Raw genomic sequence first — 23,686 nt, 5'->3', positions numbered from 1 at the left:
CACAATATTGCTGTTCATATAGCATTATAGTGAAAAGGTCCTGTAGCTTGGGACATGCTCAAGTTCAGTACAAAAGCTGCAAGTAAGTTTTTGAATTGAATTTATATACCGTGATATTTTTTTATATTGTGCCAGATTTTTGGTAAGATTCTCTAAAGGTGCCCTTCATAAACRTACAGATATCAAATACAATACTTTCACAATTTTACTGCTGAAAAATCACACAGTAACAAGTTYTTACCATTTTGGTGTGTGGGATTGTATGAGAATATGTGATCTAGTGTGTGCATCATATCAGAACTTACAGAATGGATGTCATCATGACACTCAATCCTTGAATGTAAATGTGGGGGGGAGGGAGTTATTTTCTTTTCAAGTGCTATCAGCTCATAAAAGGTTCAGATTTGTCTGTATCTTAGCTTTCAAATCTCAGTGATTAGATGATAGTTTTTTGTTGTTTCTACTGCCTTCATCCCACATAGGCGATGGCTTTCYATATATTCTATTTCCCCTTTGGAAGGAATTGTGTTGAGTTGCCCTTCTGAATATTTTGCTTAGGTAAATTTTTAGGACAAAGCATAATTATAATACTTGTGACATAGCAATAATTTTTCTTTCTCTGATGGAATTAATAATTTTCAGTGTAAGTTGGAAGTTAAATGACAGTTTCTAGGTAGTAAAAGTCAGTCCTTGCATGGGAAGTTTGGGGAGCAGCCTCTTGAAAGGTGAATGAATATTGCATGAACTGACAAATCTTTCTTGATAACTAAGTCTGCTTTGTAATATGTACCTAACTCACTGTGGTAATTTGATTCATAGCCTTGCATTGCATTAAATATAGAGAAGGGTGTTTTTTTCTTGGATTTTTATTATTAGCCTTTATTTTACTTCAGTAGCTTCTGCTTCATACACCTTTTTATTACAAGGAGGTAAAATAAAAGAAAGCTCTATATTGAAGCAATCCTGTAGGAGTAATAGATTGTCTCCACTCTTTTTGCCAGTCTGTGAGGGTGCCTCAGTTTTGTTTGAGAAGTTCCAAAGTGYGTTGTCCATTCAGTATAATATTCAGTGCTTAGATTTTATTAATATTTTGATAATTAGGGGTGCAGATCTCTGGTCCATACAAGCTGTTTATAGCCTGCTTCATTCAGACCGTTCCCTAAATGTGAGAGTGTTCTAATTTCATGTTTGAACTTACTCTTTTCTGTCTTGTCTGTCTTCATAGTGGTTTTTTCCCATTAAATAAATCTGCCTGTATAAATCGTGATACTTCATACTAGTAATTTGGCAATMGGATCTTGATAATCTGAAATGARTTACTAAAAAACTTAYATGATTTTATTCTACTTGTTTCACRTTGTCTGAATTGCTTACCCGAAATTTTGAAATGCTGGGTTTTGTACTATTAGTGTCAAAAGACAGTAAAAAAGACACGGCCTCATGCTATTTTTAGAATCTGTTCTGTAGAACATAGTAATTTGAGATTCTTTTTGGATTGTAGGGCTTTAAAAATATCTGCATGAATCTAAACCCYAAAGTACAATTAAAGTGAAAACCACATTAGCTACTGCATGGTAAAAATTAAGATCTAGGGTAGGCATGGTGCATATGGGAGAAGTCTAAACTGTAATTTGACAAGAGGACATGTTAAAATGCAGATTGTCTAGTCAACATGAGCCCTTCTAAATATGTTAGAAATTTAAATAACACATTGTGATGATAGCTCATTAAATCCTACCTAAACCAGCAATCAGTGATCTGTTAATAACATTATAGTGTTTCAGTTCTAAGTACACYGTAGCAGTCCTTCTCAACAGCTCTTGTTGTCACAGGTTTGCAATATCCATAATGTTGTTGTATATCATTCCACAGTGCTCAGTCCTGCTTTCATGTGCATCCCTACCCTTCCTTTTGTTTATTTCCTTACACTGCAACCTGCATTGGCTGCTCTGCTCCAAGGTACAATCTAAAGGAGTACCTTAGTCCCYTTCTCCTCTCTGCCTGGACATAGTCTTCTTTGTCCCCAGCAAAAAGTGCAGAGCATGGTGCTAAATTTGTCAAAAGAAAGTTTTGGATCCTACATAAGATCGTAGAATATCCTGAGTTGGAAGGGACCCACAAAGATCATCAAAGTCCAACTCATGGCACTACAGATCCTACTGCTGCCTTGTGTTGCTGCCTTCACCATTGGCAAATGTAAAGCCTCCAGCATTACATTGTTGTTTGCCAGTATGACCAAATTAGYCTGGAAAGAGAAGATCTAGGAAGGCTAGCCTTGGAAATCCATCCATTTCAAGCACCTTTGATATGTGGGTTTTGTTGTGRTTTTTCTTTTATAAAATTATATTGGGAAAGATTCTGGTGGTATTAGTAGTAGTTCTGACTGCTCATGTAGATGGACCTTATGTTTTCTTGTTAAACCATCAGCATGTATAAATCCAGCACTGGCTGTCCTGAAGATTTRCAGATATTTTCAGATCTGATTTTCTGTTCCTTTTGTCACAGGTCTCTGCATGGGGTGGTTATGTTTTCATCATCAATCTTATTCCACTGCATGTGTTTGTTCTGTTGCTGATGCAGAGATACAGCAGGAGGGTCTACATTGGTAAGTTTTGTTCATTGCAAAGTCATTCTCAAATATTTAAACACCAGGTATGAAATTATTGTACTGATGTGTTTTGTATCAAGTGGGTGTTAAGAAATTGCATATCAGATTGACCTGTCTTAATTTGATTACTGATTATAGTAATTTATTTTCTACAACATGGAACRAAGGAGTTGAAGCATACTCACACTTCCAAAATTTTGTATATGTAGCTGCTAATTAATTTTCTCCTTTGCATGGGAAAGAAAAATGGGTGGTTTGATGTAAAAGACCCTTGTTAATGCCTTTTAAATATGTGTTACATGTGTACTTTTAATAACTTTTTATATTTTTTCTTTTTTAAGTATATAAACAATTGGTATTTTTAAAAGTTGTACAGCAGGAATTATGCAAACATATATATATATATATATATATATATATATATGTGTAACTGGGAATAGGAGTGCACAGTAGGAGCCTGTCCACTCCATGGGAATCCTTAAAATTTTATTGGATTAACTGGTCAGCCTTCCTTCCAGTTTCAGGAATGTGTGAATAGGCGTCCTAGGAGCCTAACTTTTTTATTCATYTGCCTGACACTTAAATACTCTGTAAACTGTTTTTACAGACACTTTACCAATAAAATCAGTTGGCCATTATGTAGGTATGTGAATAATTATTAAAAATTCAGGTATTCAAAGGTTCATAAGTTAGCTGGAATATCTTTAATGTGAAGCCTTTACAATAGGTGTTGGAGCATAATCACAATGTTTTGTATCTGTAAACATATTTGCATTATTCATTTTAATGTTGTTTTATCTTTGTATTTTTAATTATTTTAATGCTTTTTTAGTGCCTGCTAGAGAAATTACTGTATGTACATATATATGAACCATTATATACCACAATAACAGCTCAATGTACTCAAGGTCAGGTTTGAATTTTTGTTATCAAATCAATAAATATTGGTTCCATACTTCTTTGTTACTCTATTTATGTAATTGAGAACTGGAAATTCATTACAGTTAAGAAAGAAAAATCTCTAACCCATCTTTAATTTTTAATGCTGGTATTACTTAACTTTTTCGTTAACTACTTCTTCCTGAGTTAAGGGGAAAGGGAARGTAATTTATCTTGTTCTGCTTTTAGAATTGTCTTATTGAGTATTTTCATTTTCTGATTTCTATGAATTAGGCAAGAGAAAACAAAATCAACTAATTATAAAATCCTGAAGCAATGTGGTAGCCAGAAAGAATAAAGAATAAGTGCTCTTGCTTTTTCAGCTTTCAATGAACTAGTCTTTGAACTCATGTGGGGAAAATAGTACTGTGTGTTCATAAGAATTAAAGGTTTTGGCAGATGTTTRTTTTGCAAATAGCTACAGTGTTTTGAGATGTTATTGCCCTTCAGCAGTGAAGGATATGTGCTGCCATGGAGTTGTCAGAATGAAAATGTGATCACTGCTCTGCTGTTTCATTGCAACTGCTGTCTTAATTTAAGCTTTCATGGGAAGCCCTAGAGAAGTCTGTGTATTTCACATTACTATGTTATTTCTAGGTTTGTTTAACAGGATGTTTTTGTAAAACAGGTAAGAATGTTCAAGCACTTCTGAGAGGAAATTCAAGTGTGTTTCACTTCCAAACTATTCAGATAGGGAGAAGAGTTTACAAAAGCTCCTTGAAACAGGGAGAATAAAGATATTTGGGGAGTTTCTGTGAGATGCAATTGCTACTGTGCCTGCAGCAGTCTCATAATTCTTAAAAAACTACCCACATGCAGCTAAAACTTTTGTAAAATAATGTCAGCTGACAATAGCTAGCTAAATCTGCATTCTTTTTACTATTATGGAGAATTTGGAGCGTTTTAATCTCTAAATCAGTTGCTTAAATTTATTTTAAGGTAGCATGAGCCATTTTATAAAGGCTGTGTTAAGTGTAATCCAATATTGCAAAAACGTAAGGAACAGTATTTGATATAACCAATTTTTTTTAATAGTGGTGGTTTCCTGGTATATATTTTTCATATGGGTGTTCATACACTAAAGAAAAGGTTAATGACACATGATTGTTGTACCTGGGAGTGTAATTCCGAATCATGTAATGAGCAAAAATTTYCAGAATGGTAAGTTTTTGCCAATTTTAAAATATTTTAGGGCTGGAAGGCAGATAACTTTATCAGCCAGATAGCTTCTGACCCATTTGGCATTAACAGTGATGGTGCTACCTCCATTTGAAATCTTAAACTGTGCTTTTTTTTTTTTTTTTGTCTTKACAATGGCCAGTGCCTTTCATTCAGATCCTGCTAGTTTAATCATTATGAACAAGTGCTTACAATTCCAGTGCATTAGCAGAGAAGTGAATAATCTTTTTTATTAAGACACAGCAACCACTGGTATTATTTTCTATAATTATGTAGTTTCTCTTCAGTTTTTCTTATCTCTAAAAATAAATGGTTTTATACTTGAAAGGGTATAGATTTATATCATGCTTCCACACTTCAATTTTATTTTTTTCATATAGTTTTTTTAGATTCAGTATAACTATCAGAATATTAATTTAATAACAAAACACTTGATGATCTTCCAGAATTTAAAAATGAATTTCAATAATTCCTTGTTCTATGTCTTTGATTTTATATTCAACCAGTGAACAGGCGTATATTTAGATCAACTATTTCAGTATCCTAAAATTTCATATTAAGTGTTTATTGCTGGTGATTGTAATCCATTAATTGAAAGTATGTGGACAATATATGATTATACTCTCTGGAAAAGCTTTTCAATAGGTCCTTCCTGTGTTTGTGTGGACTGCAACTAAAATTCTTCATAAAATTACTTTATCTACAGTAAAGTTATTGGACTTGGTCAAAGTTATAACCATAAGAACAGCATGCAGGAATCAGAATAACTTCTTGTTTTTGCAAAAACTATGTAAACTATAGAACATAAAGGAACATGGAAAGTTTGTGATGATGTATTACCCTGATGTTTCTAAGTTCCTAGAAAAAGTGTGGTGTTGTGTAAATTGCCTTTAAAAAAAACCTTTTCATACCAGACAATGCATAGCTTTTTGAAAGAAGTGGGAGTAAAGGATTGGGGTTGGGGGTGGACAGTGCATATAGCAAGTATAGCAGTTGCAGAACTGGACTTAAAAATGATGATTTACAGTGTTCTAACAAATGTGAAATGTAGTGATTTATGCCAATCATTGAACTTCCACAGGATGGCAGTGTTGTAACAGTTGCTAGGTACAGTAAATGATTTATGTTGCAGTGAATTCTTCAAAAATTTAGCTTCCTAAAGGAAAAGTGTATTTCAGTGACATAAGAGGACATAGATCAGTAGCTAGTCCAAGCTGTGCAATACAGATGCTTGAAAGAATAAACCAAGTGCTTGAAAATACCATCACTGTCACCTCTGACTGGTTTGGAACACAGTCAATACCCTGGGGGCATAATCCCTCAGCCAGGTCACATAGGTGCTATGGGAATGACACCACTGGTGAGTGTTGCACTCCCCAGAACCAATCTCATGGAGGTTACTAAAGGATTAGGTGAGAACAGGGATCTCTTCATGAGATCCAGGCCATAACCCGATAGTGGTTTAAGATTTGCAGGAGTGAAAATCTGAAAGGTGGATTATTGCTCTTTGCCACTGAATGAACAGAATTTCATTTGGACTTTAAGTTGGCTGGTTACTTCAAATGTAATCAGCCTTTTGGTTTTTCAGATTTGGTATGCTTATCTTCCCCTTCCATCGCCTCTTCACTCTGTAACAGTGAGGAACACAACCCTTTCAAAATAAAGCCWATGAATATTAATGAATATGTAATAAGAATTTATATTGTTAATACTAATGTTAATATTAATGATGCTCTTGGCCTCTGTTTTCTGGGGGGTTATAAATCCCCAGGGTTGATACAAATCAATACATATACTTAATATTCATTTTTAATTCTTTTGCTTTTCAGTTTCTTGCATTCTCTCTGCTCTTGTGTTAAAAGAAGAACAATGGTACCTCATGCATTTTCTAAATAAGTAGTTGACTCTTACATGTTTTTCTTTTTAAGGTCTGGTCCCTTCAATTTCTCTTCAAACAGAAAGCTTCTTTTGTTACTTGTTATTTGAGAGCTCTTTCCACATCCATGACTCTCAAAAACACGATGGGAAGAGAAAACTTTTTTCAAGCTAGAGAAACTTAGGTAGATGGCTTTTTCCTATGAGGAGAAAAACCAGTTCAATGAGAAAAAACAGTACTCTGCTACATCCACCAAAATTGGGTGCAATTGACCACCTAATTCTAGTCAAAGAATAAAAAAAAATAATTAGGATGTCTGAAATATTTAGCATAGTGCACTTCTGTGTTGGTGCCACCAGAGTTAGGGGAGAATATGGACTTACRTGCTTTTTCAAACATGTATTAATTTTGTTCCCATCTTTCTCTTCCCCTCTCCTCACATTTTTGTTTCCTAGCATATAGCACTTTCTACATTGTGGGGTTAATAYTATCGATGCAGATACCTTTTGTGGGATTTCAGCCAATTAGAACAAGTGAACACATGGCAGCTGCAGGTAAGAAAATTAAACTTCTGCGTCCAAAGCCTGGTTAACACAGGAAAATGTCAAACACTTGTGGCTTTGTTTCCTTGTATTAGAAAGGACACATGCTACAAAGAAAACTGTTAAAGAAAGAGGTACACTTGAGTATCTGTAGGGAAGTTTTCTTTCCAGTTGACACATTATCCTCTTTTTGTGTGAGCTAATGGAAATAAAATGCTTCCATAGCACTGGATCAATTAGCATTCTGACAAGCACTTACTTTACACATTGATAATCTCTGCTGGTTTGCAATATTATGTTGCCTTCAAGCATTGTACAATTGAAACATTCYTTCTTGGTAACACAGTTTTTACTGAGCAATTTGGTTTTAGAGTTGATAAGTCTCCTGCAATTTTTCAAAGCGGGCTGAATACAAATTACTGATCAGGAGGGTGATTTTTAAATAATTAATTTCAATCTTGTTTGGGTTTTGTAAAATTTCTTAAAGTTGATTTTTCAATAGTTGTTAGCAGTCTGACATCTTGATTACTTGACAGCAACAGCCTCTGCTAGCACTGAGTTTAACTGCATGCATTGATAAAGTTCAGTTTGTTAGATTCTTCATTTTTCTTTTTATGTGCAATCACTTATCAAAATGTGTTTGGGACAGTGATTAGAACATAATTAAAATTTAACACAGAAATACTTCTAAAATTGACATTTTTTTTTCAACAGTCTGAATATAATGGAAAAGGAAAAAATTGCCAAGTGACATTTGGATTCTGAAGAATTTTACATTTTTTTAGTGGATAGAAATTTTGTCTTTCTGTAGGAGTTCAGAATCAGTGAGTTTCATTGTGCCTATTGAATTTGTTGTTAATTTGGAGAAAGCCATATACTTTCATTTTATTTAATTCCTCTGCCAGCCAGCAGTAAATTTTCACTTTTGAAAAGATTCATCAGTGGATTGATCTGATTATATACCTTGAAATTAATAATAGCTGAAATATCATGTGCAAGTTCTGGGTGTAATGATCAACTCTGAACAGCCTTTTTGAGGGTGTCAGGTGCTTCACCAGTGAATTCTGGTGTTTCACACTAACTTTTTATAATTCAGTTGACTTAATACTTGCTTGGTTTGTTTTTTTTTATTTCATTAAATCCTCCTGTTTTGTTCAGTAGTTTAGTTTCTGTATATTTCTATATTAACCTTGTTTGTGTGTTGCCTGAAATCTGTCTCTTATATTTAACCACATCTAGCTAGGTATGGTAACCTGTATTTTTGTCATAATCAAAACAATCTGGTTTTCAGATGATTCTCTCCTTTACTCCGATTTAATTTGAGAGCAAGGAAGCAATATTGAAGGCTAAAAGAGGGTATTTGAGCTCTTGATATGATCAGCAAATTAGTGTTTTGACAATATTTTCTCTTACTGGAAGTTTCTGTTTTTGCAAGAAAGTGTAATCCCTGTTAGGTATTAAAAGTTACTTGTCACAAAGTGATTTTATACTAGGTTTTARATGTTATTTTTCCAATTCAAATAGAGGCAAAGTATGCTGGTTGCTTTAACAGCTGTTACTGCTTTTGAGAATTTAAATGAAAACTTTCCTCTTTCCATAGGTGTTTTTGCACTGCTGCAGGCTTATGCGTTTTTGCAATATCTGAGAGACAGATTAACAAAGCAGGAATTTCAGACATTATTCTTCTTGGGTGTTTCCCTTGCTGCTGGTACTGTATTCCTGAGTGTCATCTATTTGACATACACAGGTAAATAAATGTGAAACTCATTTACCTTTAGAGCACGTAAGTCAGATGATCAACATTTGGTTTAGCCTAAACCAGCATTTGGTTTAGATGTTTTAACATTTTGGACTATTTAATAGCAGTTTTATTTTTGTTACTTATGATACTATTATTCCAACAGAATTCTTAGCATCTCTGTTTGAAAGTCTTCTAAAACATGATCGTTTGATTTGCTTTTCCRTGCATATGAGCAGGTCCTTAGCCAAGTTTTCAGTTTTCAGTTCATATCTAAACAAAAATTTGCTTCTAATCTAAGCATGCTGCCAAATACATATTCTGTTGCAGTTCTTAGAAATGTTGGTTTCATCTTCTGAAATTTAGTGATCAGTGTCACTGCTTCATCTGCTGGAAGAGGCCTCATTCCCTCACCTTCTGAGAGGCTGTGAAGTCTGGGCTCTTGACCACCTCACAGCACTCTGATCTCTGTTTTAATAATCCTCTTGCAGAAGAGGGTACCCACATCTGGACCCTATCCCAAGTGCAGCATCTGGAAGAATAGGCTTCAGGTTTTGGACTGAAGTCCTGCCTATCACAAGGCATGTCAGCCACTCTTTTCAATTCACCACAGTTCCTTTTGTCCTCTGGGACATTTTTCCTTTTTACCAGTCACCAGCTGGACCGCGATTCACTGAGTACTATTTTGAGGAAAATGGTTCAGAAAACATTTATCAGTGTATTTCAGGAGGCTGTGCTCTGTGGTCTTTTCAGCAGCTCAGGTTACTGGCCTGTGGCTCCCTGCATAACTGCCTAGCCTAGAGGTGCAGCAGTAGCCATTTCCCAGGCACCAGGTGCCCTTATCACCCAGAAGATGGGTGGGTAGCTTTCATGTTGGCCAGCTTTTCCAGCACCCTCAGGTGAATGCTGCTACATCCAGAGGAGATCATAACCGATTGTTCCCTTTGTGCTGACAGCTCCTTCAGCTCCTTCTTCGTGTGCATGGAGTGGATTGGGAGCAAGCTTTTCAACTGATGACTGTAGGGAAAAATGTCTTGTACTAGAACATTAACCTCAATATTTAAATGTCTAAGTTAGATACTAAAATAACTGCTTCAGTCAGATTATACTGATTTTGAATATAAGATAGAGGGAAGACTTAGTGAGTCATGCACAAAGACTTTGGTAATAATAAAAGGATTTAAACTTCTCTTATTTCACCTTGTCTATGGCTTTCTTCAGGAGGAGCTGAAACAGTTGCAGGGGAAATGGAAATAAAAATTCAAGAATAATCTAATAACTTTTAATAATAATTTTGTCTTTTGTCTAATAATTACACTGTTTCTTTTAATTTTATCATATTCAAGGCTTTGTTTTATAAAATATGTCAAGCTTATCAGCATGTGCAATAGCACCTTTTATATTCCAGCATTTCATTTAGTGTTTGTGTTTTGGCTATAGATTGTTCCCAGTTTCCTGCCCTGACATTTCAGAAAAATGAAATACTTTCTTATCAATTACATTTTCTTTTATCCATACTCCTTCACAGAGTATAGACTGCTGTCATATTCTTTGAGAAATATTTTGTATTGAATTGCTTTGACTTTTAGAAGTGTGCGTGTCTTGATACTCAGATTGTACTCAACGAGTACAATGTGATTCTGTAAGTGTGTTCTAAAACTAGCTTGCTTCATGGTTGGTAGATTTTATAGCCTGCCTAATGCAGTAAGTCTGGTTCACATATATTACAAATTCAGTGAAATTTCTTTGGTTTTGTGCTATAACTTGGGGGAGTAGAAATATCWTTGCATTAAAAACCTAGGCAGCAAAAAGGTTTTTCTTCCCTCCTCTCTATTTCAGGTTATATTGCTCCTTGGAGTGGCAGATTTTATTCATTGTGGGACACTGGGTAAGTAAGGATATGAGATTTAAATATCAGTAGCATTTTACTGAAAACTAATATTCATTTACTCTCCTCATCYCCAAATCCATTTATTATTTTAGTCRAGAAGTATCAGTTATCTAAAGATAGTATTTGTAGTAGCTGTTTCATGATCTTTAGAACCATTTCACTAATTTTTCTATGAAATGTCTTGCTTCTTTGCAAGCCTTTGAATATGKAATGATATGTTCTTTCTATATGAAACTGTAGTGTGTATGTCARCATAAAATAACTGAAAGCTCTGCCRATATTTGAGTACACATTYTAAAATTACTAAGACTTAGACTATTTTCATTGTGCAACGTTGTATGAAATCACAAAAATGTTGCTCATATGATCTTGGATGTTACCCCTATTACACTCATACATCTGTTTCATGTATATGGATGTCTACTCTGAACAATTCTGTTTTATTAATGTGTGTTTTCACAGGTAAAAATCTTGTAAATCTTTTGTTTTAGTTAACCTTTAAAAATCCTATTACTAGATAAATATTTTAAGGTGAAATTCAGTTGGTAGATTTACTTTTTTTTAAGATTAAAAGCAAGGAAAGAAGAACTTCAAACTTTGTGCAGTTCAGGTTTTTCTCAGGCTCCAAATCCAACTCATACAGGATTCTGTTCTAGCTCTGTAACAAATGTAGTAGAACAGATGTCAGTAAAGAAGCCCCAGATTTACCGAGGAATTTATAGATGCTGTTCTTTGCCTGTCTCTCTATATATATATACAAAGCATTAAACTTTTGAGGGCTTGTCTACATTAGAAAAACATATTGTGTTAAAACACACAATGCAGTTTTGAATGAGAACTAGATCTCAGTGAAGAAAAGGACATATGTTTGATACCTCACCACTCAGTCATGGTAGCACTCTAGATTAGGGCCGTATGTGTAGTTGTGTGTAATATAGAGTACAGTTTTGTCCTTGTCTGCACTGAGCATTGAYGTGGTTTAGATGAAGTGTATTTCCAAGTGTAGACAAGGCCTGCTCTTTTCAGCACCTGAAAGAATGTGGGTKCATCAGTAACTGATTTGGTATTTAATGCTGTAACTTCCTTTACTAAGAAAATGAAGGTGTAGAGTTTTTGAAATACAGTGTTAAAAATTTAGGAGATKTACTGGCATTGATGTAATAAACATGCTTCCATAGCTCTGTGTTTTYATTTTGGTGAATTTGGCTTCATATTTAACCATAAACAAAGAAAACATCCATAATTTTCATTGTCTTAATTAGTATGGAAATAATCCTTTGTATTGTTGTTTCAAATGACTACACCAAATATTTCCTAAATACAGAGGGGCCTGGGGAATTTTTTGGTATAACAGCTTCCTCAGATTTCTGCTGATTAGGGGACTTTGCCATTTAAAATTGAATGCTTCCTTTGAAATGAATTTCAGAATTCCTAATGTTTACAAGTTTTAATACTTTTATCTCTTCAAAATAATTTGAACTGAATTTTTTTTAAAAAAGGTATGCGAAAATTCACATCCCGATCATTGCCTCTGTGTCTGAACATCAGCCTACAACATGGGTTTCCTTCTTTTTTGATCTGCATATTCTCGTGTGTACTTTCCCAGCAGGGCTGTGGTTCTGTATCAAAAACATCAATGATGAAAGAGTCTTTGGTAAGAGAAAAAATTTTAAAATTACTTTGAAAAATCTTGCCTTCAACTTGATTTTACTTTGGTTTTGCTTGCTCAAAGCTGATATGTGGCTTGTTCTAAAATGCGGTTTAAAAGTGATGTGTTTAAAGATGATTATTAAGAGTTGCTTGTACCCAGCAGTATTTAAAACAGTTTATAAAAATGCAGAGGTTGGTGAAATGGTGATGGATTATAGTCCCAGGAGGTGGGATGGAATCATTYGTTGTGCTCAGCTCTGCAGCCAGAGTTCCTTGTTCTGGCAGGGTTCCGTTCACAGTACAGGCCAGCCAGGAGAACAGCTCAGTGCAAAGGCAAGGTCCCCACCCTGGGTGCCTGGCACTCATCCCCTCACAGCTGAGGATTCAAAATGCCTTTGCTTTCCAGGTTTTCTGATATTTTAGTGAACAGAATCCCTTGCTTTGGAAAAAATGCTAGATAAGGCATGAGCTGAAATGGAAGTGTGGGGTCTCCCTGTGTCAGTGACAACTTTTTTTTTTTTTTTGTATGAGGCTGTACTGTGAAAGCCAGCTTCTGAGTTTCAGGGAGGCTTGTAAGGAGTTGTAACCCATATGGAGGAGTGAAGATCACTCAGGTCTTAGACTTCTACTGGGACAGAAGGCTCCAGCTATAGCTGCTTCTTAGGCTACCCTAAAAGAAGTGTGAGGGCAGTAGAAATGTTTATTCCAAGGTATTCTGTGCTGTGTGCCTTACAATGAATGTTTGTCAAGACCAGTGCTGGGCAACTTGCTTTCAGCCTCYTATTTCTGCACCTTCAGTTTAACACAGCRTAAAGAGACCTGTGAAGATGGAGAGCCATACTGCCTCACCACAATGTAGAAAATATTTACACTATGTAATCTGATAAATCAGTGTCCCTTGACAATCTCTGTGGCAAATCTTTCACAAGAGGATATTGTCAAACTGTAGCAGACAAGGAATCTACCACAAAGAAGCCACTATTRAATGTTCCTAATCAGTGTATACAGGATTGTTTGGCTTTCCTTTCCAAGAAATAAGTTCTGAATGTTCCTTAGTATTCTGAAAATCTTGGTTTATGTTTTGTGGAAGATAAGTGGAGGTAATGTTAATGAAAACTTCCTTCAGAATAGGGCTCTCAATATCATGTTATTTGTCTGTATAGAATGATAATGTAGACAAGCCCCCAATTTGYCCACAGATACCTCTAACTTAAATCAAAATTTAGTATATACATGAAATTGTAACACTTCCTTTTGCTTTTTCAGTTCCAATAACTTGTTTGGTCTAGAGCTGTTTTACTTTTTTAATCAAATGAAGTTACCTATTATTCCCGTAGTATTTTTGTTGTGTAATACTAAATTTCACTAACATTTCTCTTTTGACATATTATTAATGAATATTGAAAATGGGGTTGTATTATTGTTAACAGTTGGCAAGATGAATCTAAAGAAAGGTTTGAGTCTTCAAAGAGATAATTGTTAATTCAACCATATGTCTGTAAATTAAAAAGCAATGAAATGCAAGATGCACACTCAAGTCTTTATACACACAGATGCTCAACCCACTTTCCGAAGTAGTTTTATGGAGAGCATGTACGTGTGCAGTCAGCATGGGTRTTATTTTTGAAGTGTCACCAGTAGATGTGTTTCCTTGCAGTTGCTCTGTATGCAATCAGCGCCGTTTACTTTGCTGGAGTGATGGTTCGCCTGATGCTCACTTTGACTCCAGTGGTCTGTATGTTATCAGCAATTGCTTTCTCCAATGTCTTTGAGCGTTATTTGGGTGATGATATGAAGAGGGAAAATCCACCAATAGAGGACAGCAGTGATGAGGATGACAAAAGGAACCCTGGCAACCTTTATGATAAGGTGAGGGGAGGAAGCAAGAGTTAGAAACTTCGGGTTCCTTTGTCAAGGGTGATACAAGTTGCCATAACAGATACATTTGTGTTTGTTTAGGCAGGCAAAGTGAGGAAACATGTATCTGAGCAGGAAAAAACAGAAGAAGGGCTGGGTCCTAATATCAAAAACATCGTGACTATGCTGATGCTGATGTTGTTGATGATGTTTGCTGTTCATTGTACCTGGGTAACCAGCAATGCATACTCCAGCCCCAGCGTGGTTCTCGCCTCCTATAACCATGATGGGTAAGTAAGGTCTACAGGTCTGAAGTGATTAAAGGGCAAAAGCCCATTTGCTGCCATTTCATTAACAATTTGCTTTGCCTTCTTTMAATCACTCCCTACTATATAAAGGAATTGTGACCTAAATAAAAAATTATTCATACTCTAATTTTCAAAAAGATACATTTTCTGAAATATTTGATGAAATTTATAAAAATAATCCTACCCAAAGCCAATAAAGATGATGGTTAAAAGAAAGCTTTGGAGTCAACTGGAAAACTTGTGTAAGAATATGTATTTGACTGAAAATGCACTAAGTCATGTCTTCAAAAGCAGTTGTGTCTTCAAAAGCAGTTCAGCTTCTGGACATTCAGCTTGCAGAGGTTTCAAACTTATGACTGTTGGTGATAAAATCCTCAAAGGGAGCTGACTTAACCAGAAAACCATTACTCGTGAGCCCAAGCTTATCATGGTGCASTTAATTTGTTGGGAATATTTGTACTGATGCAAGTAAAATGAACTGTTTTCCAGCACTCGGAATATCCTGGATGACTTCAGAGAAGCCTATTACTGGCTCAGACAGAACACAGAYGAGCACGCCAGAGTGATGTCATGGTGGGATTATGGTTATCAGATAGCGGGAATGGCCAACCGGACAACCCTGGTTGATAACAATACTTGGAACAACAGCCACATTGCCTTGGTAAGGGTGGCAGTTTTCTGTGGAGTAGATACACCAAAATGTTTGCATTGCCTGTGTCTCTTAGGGTGATTACTATTAAGGAGAGATTGCAAAGAGTGAAAGACACAAACATGGAAGGAACATATMATTTGTTAAAACTCAAGTAAAAGGATCAATTTTGCTTTGGTGTTTTCATTTTGTTTACTTGGAGCTTCAAAATTTCACTTCCACTTCAGTTTCTTCTCTTYTCTTTGGGGGAGGATAGACAAAACCTGAGGTAACCATTCCCCTTAAGATTAGTRATGTAACAGCTGGAACTACTGCTTTTCTGGCCTATCAAAATATGGATTCTTGCAGTTCAGCAGTGTCACCACTGAGCGAGTTTTTGAATGGCTTGTGAAAACTGACCACATGAATTAACAAATTTTCAGACATCTGGGAAATCACAGTAGGTGATTATTTATGACTAGCTGTGGAAGTGTAGCAGATTTAATGCAATTCTGTCTTCTCAAATTTGAGGCAAAGCATCCACATATTTAATTTCTTTTACTTCTGAAAAGCAAGTTTAAGCTTTGTACATGCACTTAAGGCAGGGCATTAGCATTGCCTTTGGTTACAGTGGCACCACCTTGGGCAATTTGTGCTGTGTAATGACTCATCATCAAACACATTTCTTCCCAGAATGTTACACTACAAGGGCACAGTGGGGGACAGTGCAAGAAATTGGGATAGTTAGAATAGTTTCTTGTGTTCTTTCTGTCTTGAGTCAGTAAAAGTACAGCTGTTTGACCAGATCTGCCAAAAAGCAGCGTACAAAGCCAACAAATWAACGAAGCTGTGCTTTGAGCGGAGTGCCAAAAAAACGTGTATTGGGGAAAGGGGGGATCACACATCTGCACTTTTTACAGGGGCAGGAAACTCGCATTCAGCTGAAAGCAAGCTTGGAAAATTGTACTGATGGTGTTAGTACCAGCCTAATGTCAGTAAACAAGCATTGCCATGTACTCTGAGGCACTTCTAATTTGGTTGTTGACCTGATGGCATTGGTATTTCAATGGACACTCAGATTCTGTTAGCTCTGTGTGCCTCCCTCTTCTACAAGARGTAGAAGTGCAGATACTGCATCCARTCTCAGATTCTTGCAGGACAAGGTGCATCATGTGTATAGAGAGACTGTGAAAGTCATCTGTGTTGCCTAAGCACTGTAACCACATGCASTGCAACACCTGGCAGTGATGGCTTTTAGTAAAGAATTCTCTTGAGTACRACTGCTGCATTCTTGAGTTCCACATTGGAGTGAAGGCTCCATAAAGAGACCCAAACAATAAATGTGTGTTGTGGCCAATAGCCGGACTTGTGCTGTAAATGAGGCATATCCTGGAGATGTGTCCAGATGATTTCCTCCCACTCAGAGATGGAATCTGGCAAACAACCTCACATTAATTAGGRTAATAGCCAAGAAGCTGAGGTTCTTGTTCTTCTTGACAGCTTGTGCCTAAGTTTAGTGCTCTCTAATTGCATTTTTAGCTGAATGTTGCCAATTCAGATGCAATATCATGTATATTGTAGCTACTCCCTTTGACTACAGTGATACATTACTATGCCTGAAGTACCAGAGCTTAAATAGGAAACAAAACCACTGAACTAAATGCCAGTTGYTGACTGAAGTGAGTTCTTTAAGTGTGGGAAGTGACCAGGATAGAAGAGGTGCTGGATACAGCTCTAAAAAGTTTTATTCTGACATWTTCTCTGTGTAGATTTACCTTGAATTCAGTGGTGAGGGTGTCTCTKTGCTACTTAGTGCAATGCACCATGGCTGCTTCATTAATGAAGGAACGAGCTCAAAGGAAAAAAAAAAATCACATTTCAAAAAATTTGTACACTTTGGGCTGTGTCTAAAGCTTTGAAAATGATTTGCAATAAGGTATTATCTGCAATGCTTAAGTTTTTGGTAATACAACTACAGCTTGAAAAATGTACAGGTGCCACAAAAGGAAAACCCTTGTTGATACATTTCRTACTCAAAATACTCTTTTCAACAGGCAGCACTCCTCTTACAGAGGAGGAAAATCTTTCAGTTTAAGGTTGGGCTTTTGAGTTTCTAAATATTAACAATGGGTTTTCTTTATCTACAATGGAAATGTTRGCTTTGGTTGGCAAATAGGTATTAGAGAATCACAGAACCACAGGTTGGAAGGGAAAACAGTGGGTCACTGGCTYCAACCTCCTTGCTCAAGCAGGGCCATCCTAGAGCACATGGCACAGGATTCTTGGGCTTTTGTCTGGCTGTACTGATCTGCAGAGTTGTTCAAGAGGCAGCTATTCAGATATTTAAGATATTTTTGCAATGATACAGGTGGGAAAGGCAATGTCATCAAATGAGTCAGCAGCGTACGAGATCATGAGAAGCCTGGATGTGGATTATGTTTTGATAATTTTTGGTGGTGTGATTGGCTACTCTGGTGATGATATTAATAAGTTCTTGTGGATGGTGAGAATAGCAGAGGGGGAACATCCCAAAGATATACGGGTAAGTGTAACCTCTACTTTTTGCTTTTTTAAAAAACTTTTATTTATGCTATAGCTTGTCTGGTAATGGTAACTACAGTGGAGGGAAATCTCTACTACTTATTGCTATTTTATTTGAAAAATATGCTGGGGTTGTTTTTATAGAGCAGTAGGAGTGCTGTGGCCTGTAGCCCAGTTTCTTTCTATGTTTTTGATTCTGAAAGGTCAGTTACCTCAAAAGCTCGTCACATTTTTGCATGATACTAAGAGCAAAGAAATTTTTTATAATTCTTGTGTTTGTCTCTGTGCATCATCACATGCTTGAAAAAAGTAGGAGTGTTCAGACTTGTTTAAACAGTCAGCATTACAAATTTCTTCAAACTCTGTAATAGTACGAGACAAGTGAAAGTGTTAATATTGACTCATGTAGAGTTTAAGCTGTTCAAACACCTCTGAGATTGCAGAAGTCTGTAGTAATATTTTCTTAAGCCTAACAAAAACTCGWAGATATTGAGCACAGGCTTAAGGGAGTAGCCTGTGTGCGTACTTTCATCTTCCACTTGAGATGAAAACAGCAGAAATTTTTTGTTTAAACATGGAGAACATATGAAGTTTATAGTGACCCTGCAGTTCTCCTATATTAATAATACAGTGCTTGTCACTTTTCTGAAGAATAGATGACCAACTAACTCTTACAGTTTGAGATAACTTTTCCAGAACCAGTTACAGTGACTTGACAGCACAATAGTATGGATTCAGGAAAAATGATCCATTGCGGGCTGGGTTACAATCGGGTAATTTGCAACAATTTCACCGTTAATGAGCACGATCTTTTTCACTTTAGGTTATCTTAAATCAGCTTTTAAACTGTAAAAGCCAGTTGAGATTCTTCAGCGTAGCCTTCTGGAGCATGGAATGAGAAARTCCCTTAAGGAAGATTTTAGTTTGCATTGACTCTTTGTATCTTCTTTTCTTTTTAAAGGAAAGTGATTACTTTACCCCTCAGGGAGAATTCCGAGTAGACAAGGCAGGTTCTCCAACTTTGCTGAACTGCCTCATGTATAAAATGTCCTATTACAGATTTGGAGAGATGCAGGTTAGTGCTACAACTTCTTCTGAACCTTAACTGAAATGTGAGAAAACAAATGTTACTTTGATGTACTTCCTATCTTTTAGATTAAGCATTGCTTGTAGCAGCAGAATCTGYAGTAAGAGTAAACTTTACAAATTAAAACACATCCAGTCATGGTCTGCTGATTAGACTGCAGAARTGCTTTTTGCTAAAGGTTATACCTACACTTGTACTTTACTTTTTGGTGTCCTTCACATTGCCCTGGCTGAGYATCTTGATTGCAGTGTGCTGTGTGCTCAGTAAAGCACCAACTGTGACATTGTGGAGAGCTTTGGATTTGTTTGTTATAATAGCAACACCCAAGTGGAACTATTGACTGTTTAATGTCTGTCAGAAACTACATGATTTCCATCCTGGCCACGTCAGTGTGTAAAACAACACTGCATTCTATAGTAAGAGCAGCGCTCCCCTTTGGGAGAATCAAGCATATGGATGGAGCTAAACCTGTTTGGTTTTTTCCTTTCCTTTTCTTCCCTTGTCTCCACCCAGGGCACTTCCTTCTGACGTATTAGCACAAGAATCTTTTTTCAGTGGATCTTATTTATAACACAGCAGGGCCAGATTTAACTGATAATTGTAAACTGCTTCTGGATTGTATGGAAAATGGTGCAAGTGCAAATTACTGCAGTACAGGCAGGAGCATAAGGGAGTGGCTCTGCTGAAAAGCCCCATCAGGGTGCTGCACCTCAGACTGTCCTTTGAGTTGTTTCATTTCTGGTTGCAGACTGGTTAGTTTTGTTGAAACATTAGCTACTGTCTCCTGTGACAGCTGTAGAAGTAAGAAAGAATTTGTCCCTTAGGATCTCAAAGTTTTTTCTGTGTAGTAGTAACCACTKCAAGAGTTGCCCTTTGACTCAGGCCAGCTGAAGGCATTGACTTGTAGTAGGAAGTTCCACAGTTTTCAGTGATTGGTGTTCTGGGTTTTGTCTCAAACTAATGTGCAACTTTAATTTTTATAGCTGGATTTTCGGACACCCCCAGGATTCGACCGTACACGCAATGCGGAGATAGGCAACAAAGACATTAAATTTAAACATCTGGAGGAAGCCTTTACCTCAGAGCACTGGCTTGTTAGAATATACAAGGTCAAACAACTAGACAACAGAGAGACACTGGATCATAAACCTAGAGTAACCAACATTGTACCGAAACAGAAGTATTTGTCAAAGAAGGTGGGTTCCCAGTGAAGTAACTGAAAGGGGTCAGGAGTTTATTTTTAACAGTGAATCACATAGCTGGTGAATTATATATTTCCACTAGCCAGAATGTTATGGATACTGTTCATGTTAGTGTCCAATATCAGACTGCCTGCTGGTAATAATTGTTAATTTACTGTCTGCTTAATTTAAAAGCATGTGAAGACACAAGGCTAGATTTTTTTTTAGGCAGAATGCTAACTGGACATAGAGTGTGTCACTGGCTGTTACAACTCTTAAGTCTTCATGTAACTGGAATTATAATCTCTAAAGTACATCAATTCATGTTTCAATAACTACGGCTCACTAAGTAAATGTGGAAGTTGCTTTCTGACTTTGTTTGAAAGTAGTGATGCCTAGAAGTTTAAAAATGGCAATTTTGTATGAAATAAATTAAATATGAAACTTTTGTTGATGGAACTTTAGTGTCTGTCTGCTTACTGCTTGAAGTCATCTTCATGGTTTTAAAGTGTTTGTTGTGCTGCCCTGTTTCAGCCTATTAAGAAAGGCCTGATCCCAGGGGAGCCGGGGAGACTCTTAGTAGCCCTCTCCTTCACAACATCTGTTTTCTATGTATTCAAGTAGATGTTGTAAAAGGAACTCCAGGATCCTGYCTAACAGACTAAATTAGTATAGGCAGTAGATTTACACTGCATCACAGAAATACAAGTAAAGAATGTTCTCTGCAAGTAGAGAATGTTCAATGTAAAGATGCTTATTTTTGTGATGTGATGGAAGTACATAAAATGAGGCATTTGGGAGCTGCTACTGAAGCTAGACATATCTTGAAAGGAAATTATAARCTTTATTGCGCATATCATGCATTTAACACTAACTTTTTATCTTAAGTGACATGCAAGGCTGTATTTRTCCATGATAGATGCACTGACCCCACTTAAGCCTCGAATGCATAGATTGTCTGTCTAAAGATGGTAGAAGTTGATGCCGTTTCTGACCCATCACCGATTGTCRCAGTACAAACACTAGAAATTTCCATTTCCCATTAAGAAATCAGAGAACCAGTAGAGAGCATGAGGCAAATGTCCAAACTARGATTTCTTAAATACATTCTGAGGGCTTCTTAGTAGCCACAGTTTTTCAGCAGYTGCTTCCTTACTGGAAATTCGGTCCATCTCCTATCAATCATGTTAGGAATGACAGTGCTCAAGCTCAGATATACATGTCTGAGTACAACATTAGGTTGTATCTGCCTCACTTTATTGTAATCATGTTGTTGGTGTTATGTTAATTAAATACAATTTTTAAAAATAATAATAAAGCCTGCTGATAAGTACAGCGAAGTGCAGCAAGGGTGGGAGCTGCTTCCTGGCAGGTGTGTTGAATGYACAATTCTGCCTGCCAGAAACTGTGTACACAAATTTGAAGTTAATTTTAGCCATGACYGACATTAATGTTCTTCCCCCTTACTGCCCTAAAAAAAAAATCTGAAACATGCTAATAAAGGAATGTGCAGGAAGTGCTAACTAAGCAGCCTACAGACCAACAGCAGAGCACTGAAGACTAAAATGGGATTGTTCAGGTTTTTTCTTTTGAAAAATGCTGGTTTGAGCAAATACTTCTGATTAACTTCTGAGAGAACCAAACAGTGCAAAAGCTGCAAGAAGGTATTTCCAAACAAAACTAACACAGTTGTGCTCTTTGGGCATATTAGAGTTTTATCATGTTGGTTAATTATTAATTCTGCCTCAGCACATGCTTTGAAAAGAATTCTACAGATCTGGTGAACAGGGCTTTCAAAAGCTCATCTTGTGCAAAAGCAACTGTTGGGCAGGAATTAACAATTCCAACACTAAAAATAATAACTGCATAATGCCTAGTTGAGGGTTTAGCATTTAAGCTCTTTAAAATCAATCTAAAGCTCAGGCATTGAAATGCACATCATCAAACCGTGGTCAAGATTAAATCATTAACTAATACCTGTTATTCTGTTTTTCTTTTTAGACCTCCAAAAGGAAGCGTGGCTACATTAAGAATAAACTAATTTTAAAGAAAGGCAAGAGACCCAACAGGAAGACAGTTTAAACACACTGTTCTGATTGCTAATACGAAGCAGTTGTCCTTGAGATAACCAGTCTTTGCCTTTAGCTCAAATCATGTTTCACAGCAACATGAGGGTACAGAACCATCATTGGTCCAGATTATTGTACAAAATTTTCAGGCAATGTCTGATTAAAAATATTGGCTTATTGAGAACAGCTGTTTTAGATTTGTAATGTGAAGCAAGACAGAGCTGCTATCCAAGTCTAGCAGCATTTTTTTTATTGGTACATATTATCCTTCAAATCTGTTAAGAATTTGGACTGACTTTACCAAAGAACCCTGTAAATTTGGTCCTTGGCACATGCATACTTGTCAATCTTTTTTGGAGAACACTGTTCAGCTGAATAGCAGCAGTATGAAAACTGGAATGGTGACATCTGAAAATGACTCTTTTTCAACAAGAAAGAGGTGGCAGAGCTCTCTCAAATTCAACTCTCAAAACAAGTTACTCCCATGATTATTTTTCAATGGTTTCTTTCAATGTCCTTTTACTCTTGCTGCAGGCTGGTTTTGAGCTGGAGTGTAAGAAGCAAAGCTGCAGTTTTCACAAGAGGTGACAGGACAGATTAATTGGACAAGCTGCTTTTGTTCAACATGGGATTGCAGTATTGCTGCCTTACACTGTCATTTCACAAGGTAGACAAGGCAAATCTTGCACACTGTAGATACAAGGGCTAAATTTGTAACCTGGAAGATCTGAAACGACAGTAATGAATGCTATAACAACATACAGCTGAGCACCATGTARCTGCTGGTGCTTCAGAACAGAAATTAAACTATTTTAGGTGAATGTTTACATTGGTAAAACAAGTATAGCCTGGTTATTGGGGAAAAGAAGGTTGACAGGTATAAAAAACCCCTTTTCTGTGGCTATCAGAGGTAGAAGATTTGCAAACCTCTTCACCCCTCACTGCCTTTTTGGTGAGGGTGGAAGTTTTCCTGGAAATCTGTTTCTCTGCATTTTTATTTAGAGTGCTTAAATCAATTGAAGAAATTCCTGYTATAGTGCTATTTGCTTTGTCTGTCTTTTATACTGGTTTTGGTTTGTTTTTTTAAGTGGTGAAAACTGTCAGATTAAATGCACTAAAATATAAATGGAGACTGAACGTGTTCACTTTCCAGCTATAAGGAATCTTTATACATATAGACTTGAAATTTTTCTTTAATTAAAATAAAAGGGTTTTTTCGCAATTTGTTTTCCTGCCACAGGTTGTAACTTTTTATAGAAACAAAACTTGCATCAATAACTTGATGTAAAATGCAGAATAGTATGTACCTTTCATGAAGAAAATGTAAATTTACAGTGTTCTGTGAGAATGTTACTGCTGAATTCTTTCCCAAGGTGTAGAATATTTTTTTGATTTATGAACTCATTTTTGACTCCACTGGTTTATACAGACCAATACTACAGCTGCAACATTTTCACAAAGGTAATTAAATCTGGATTTCTGGCCCCTGTCGTTTGGAGATTTCATTTTATTTTGTTGCTTTAAAGCTCAATACAGACCAGTTGTCAACTGTAGGGGAAAATAAAGTTAATTCAAGTTTTGTGTTAAAGCTG

General features: G+C 36.4%; 1 protein-coding gene across 1 annotated transcript in view; it reads left to right on the top strand.

Moving 5' to 3' along the window:
- STT3B (STT3 oligosaccharyltransferase complex catalytic subunit B) overlaps positions 1–23,686 on the top strand; it is a 50,475-nt gene extending 26,789 nt beyond the window's left edge. Inside the window, exons 5-16 of the mRNA XM_057380009.1 lie at positions 2,506–2,605; positions 7,058–7,156; positions 8,745–8,891; positions 10,722–10,770; positions 12,273–12,427; positions 14,081–14,292; positions 14,383–14,570; positions 15,078–15,249; positions 17,585–17,758; positions 18,719–18,832; positions 19,828–20,040; positions 22,027–23,686. Of these exons, the coding sequence (XP_057235992.1) occupies positions 2,506–2,605; positions 7,058–7,156; positions 8,745–8,891; positions 10,722–10,770; positions 12,273–12,427; positions 14,081–14,292; positions 14,383–14,570; positions 15,078–15,249; positions 17,585–17,758; positions 18,719–18,832; positions 19,828–20,040; positions 22,027–22,107 (1,704 nt within the window). The 3' untranslated portion in view covers positions 22,108–23,686. The remainder of the gene's footprint in view (positions 1–2,505; positions 2,606–7,057; positions 7,157–8,744; positions 8,892–10,721; positions 10,771–12,272; positions 12,428–14,080; positions 14,293–14,382; positions 14,571–15,077; positions 15,250–17,584; positions 17,759–18,718; positions 18,833–19,827; positions 20,041–22,026) is intronic.

Source organism: Malurus melanocephalus, unplaced genomic scaffold (genome assembly GCF_030028575.1).
Source record: "Malurus melanocephalus ecotype Western Australia unplaced genomic scaffold, MMel_1.1 scaffold_432, whole genome shotgun sequence".
NCBI classification, from domain to species: Eukaryota; Metazoa; Chordata; class Aves; order Passeriformes; family Maluridae; genus Malurus; species Malurus melanocephalus.
Note: the sequence above shows the minus strand (reverse complement) of the source record. Positions and strands in the feature narration are given on the sequence as shown.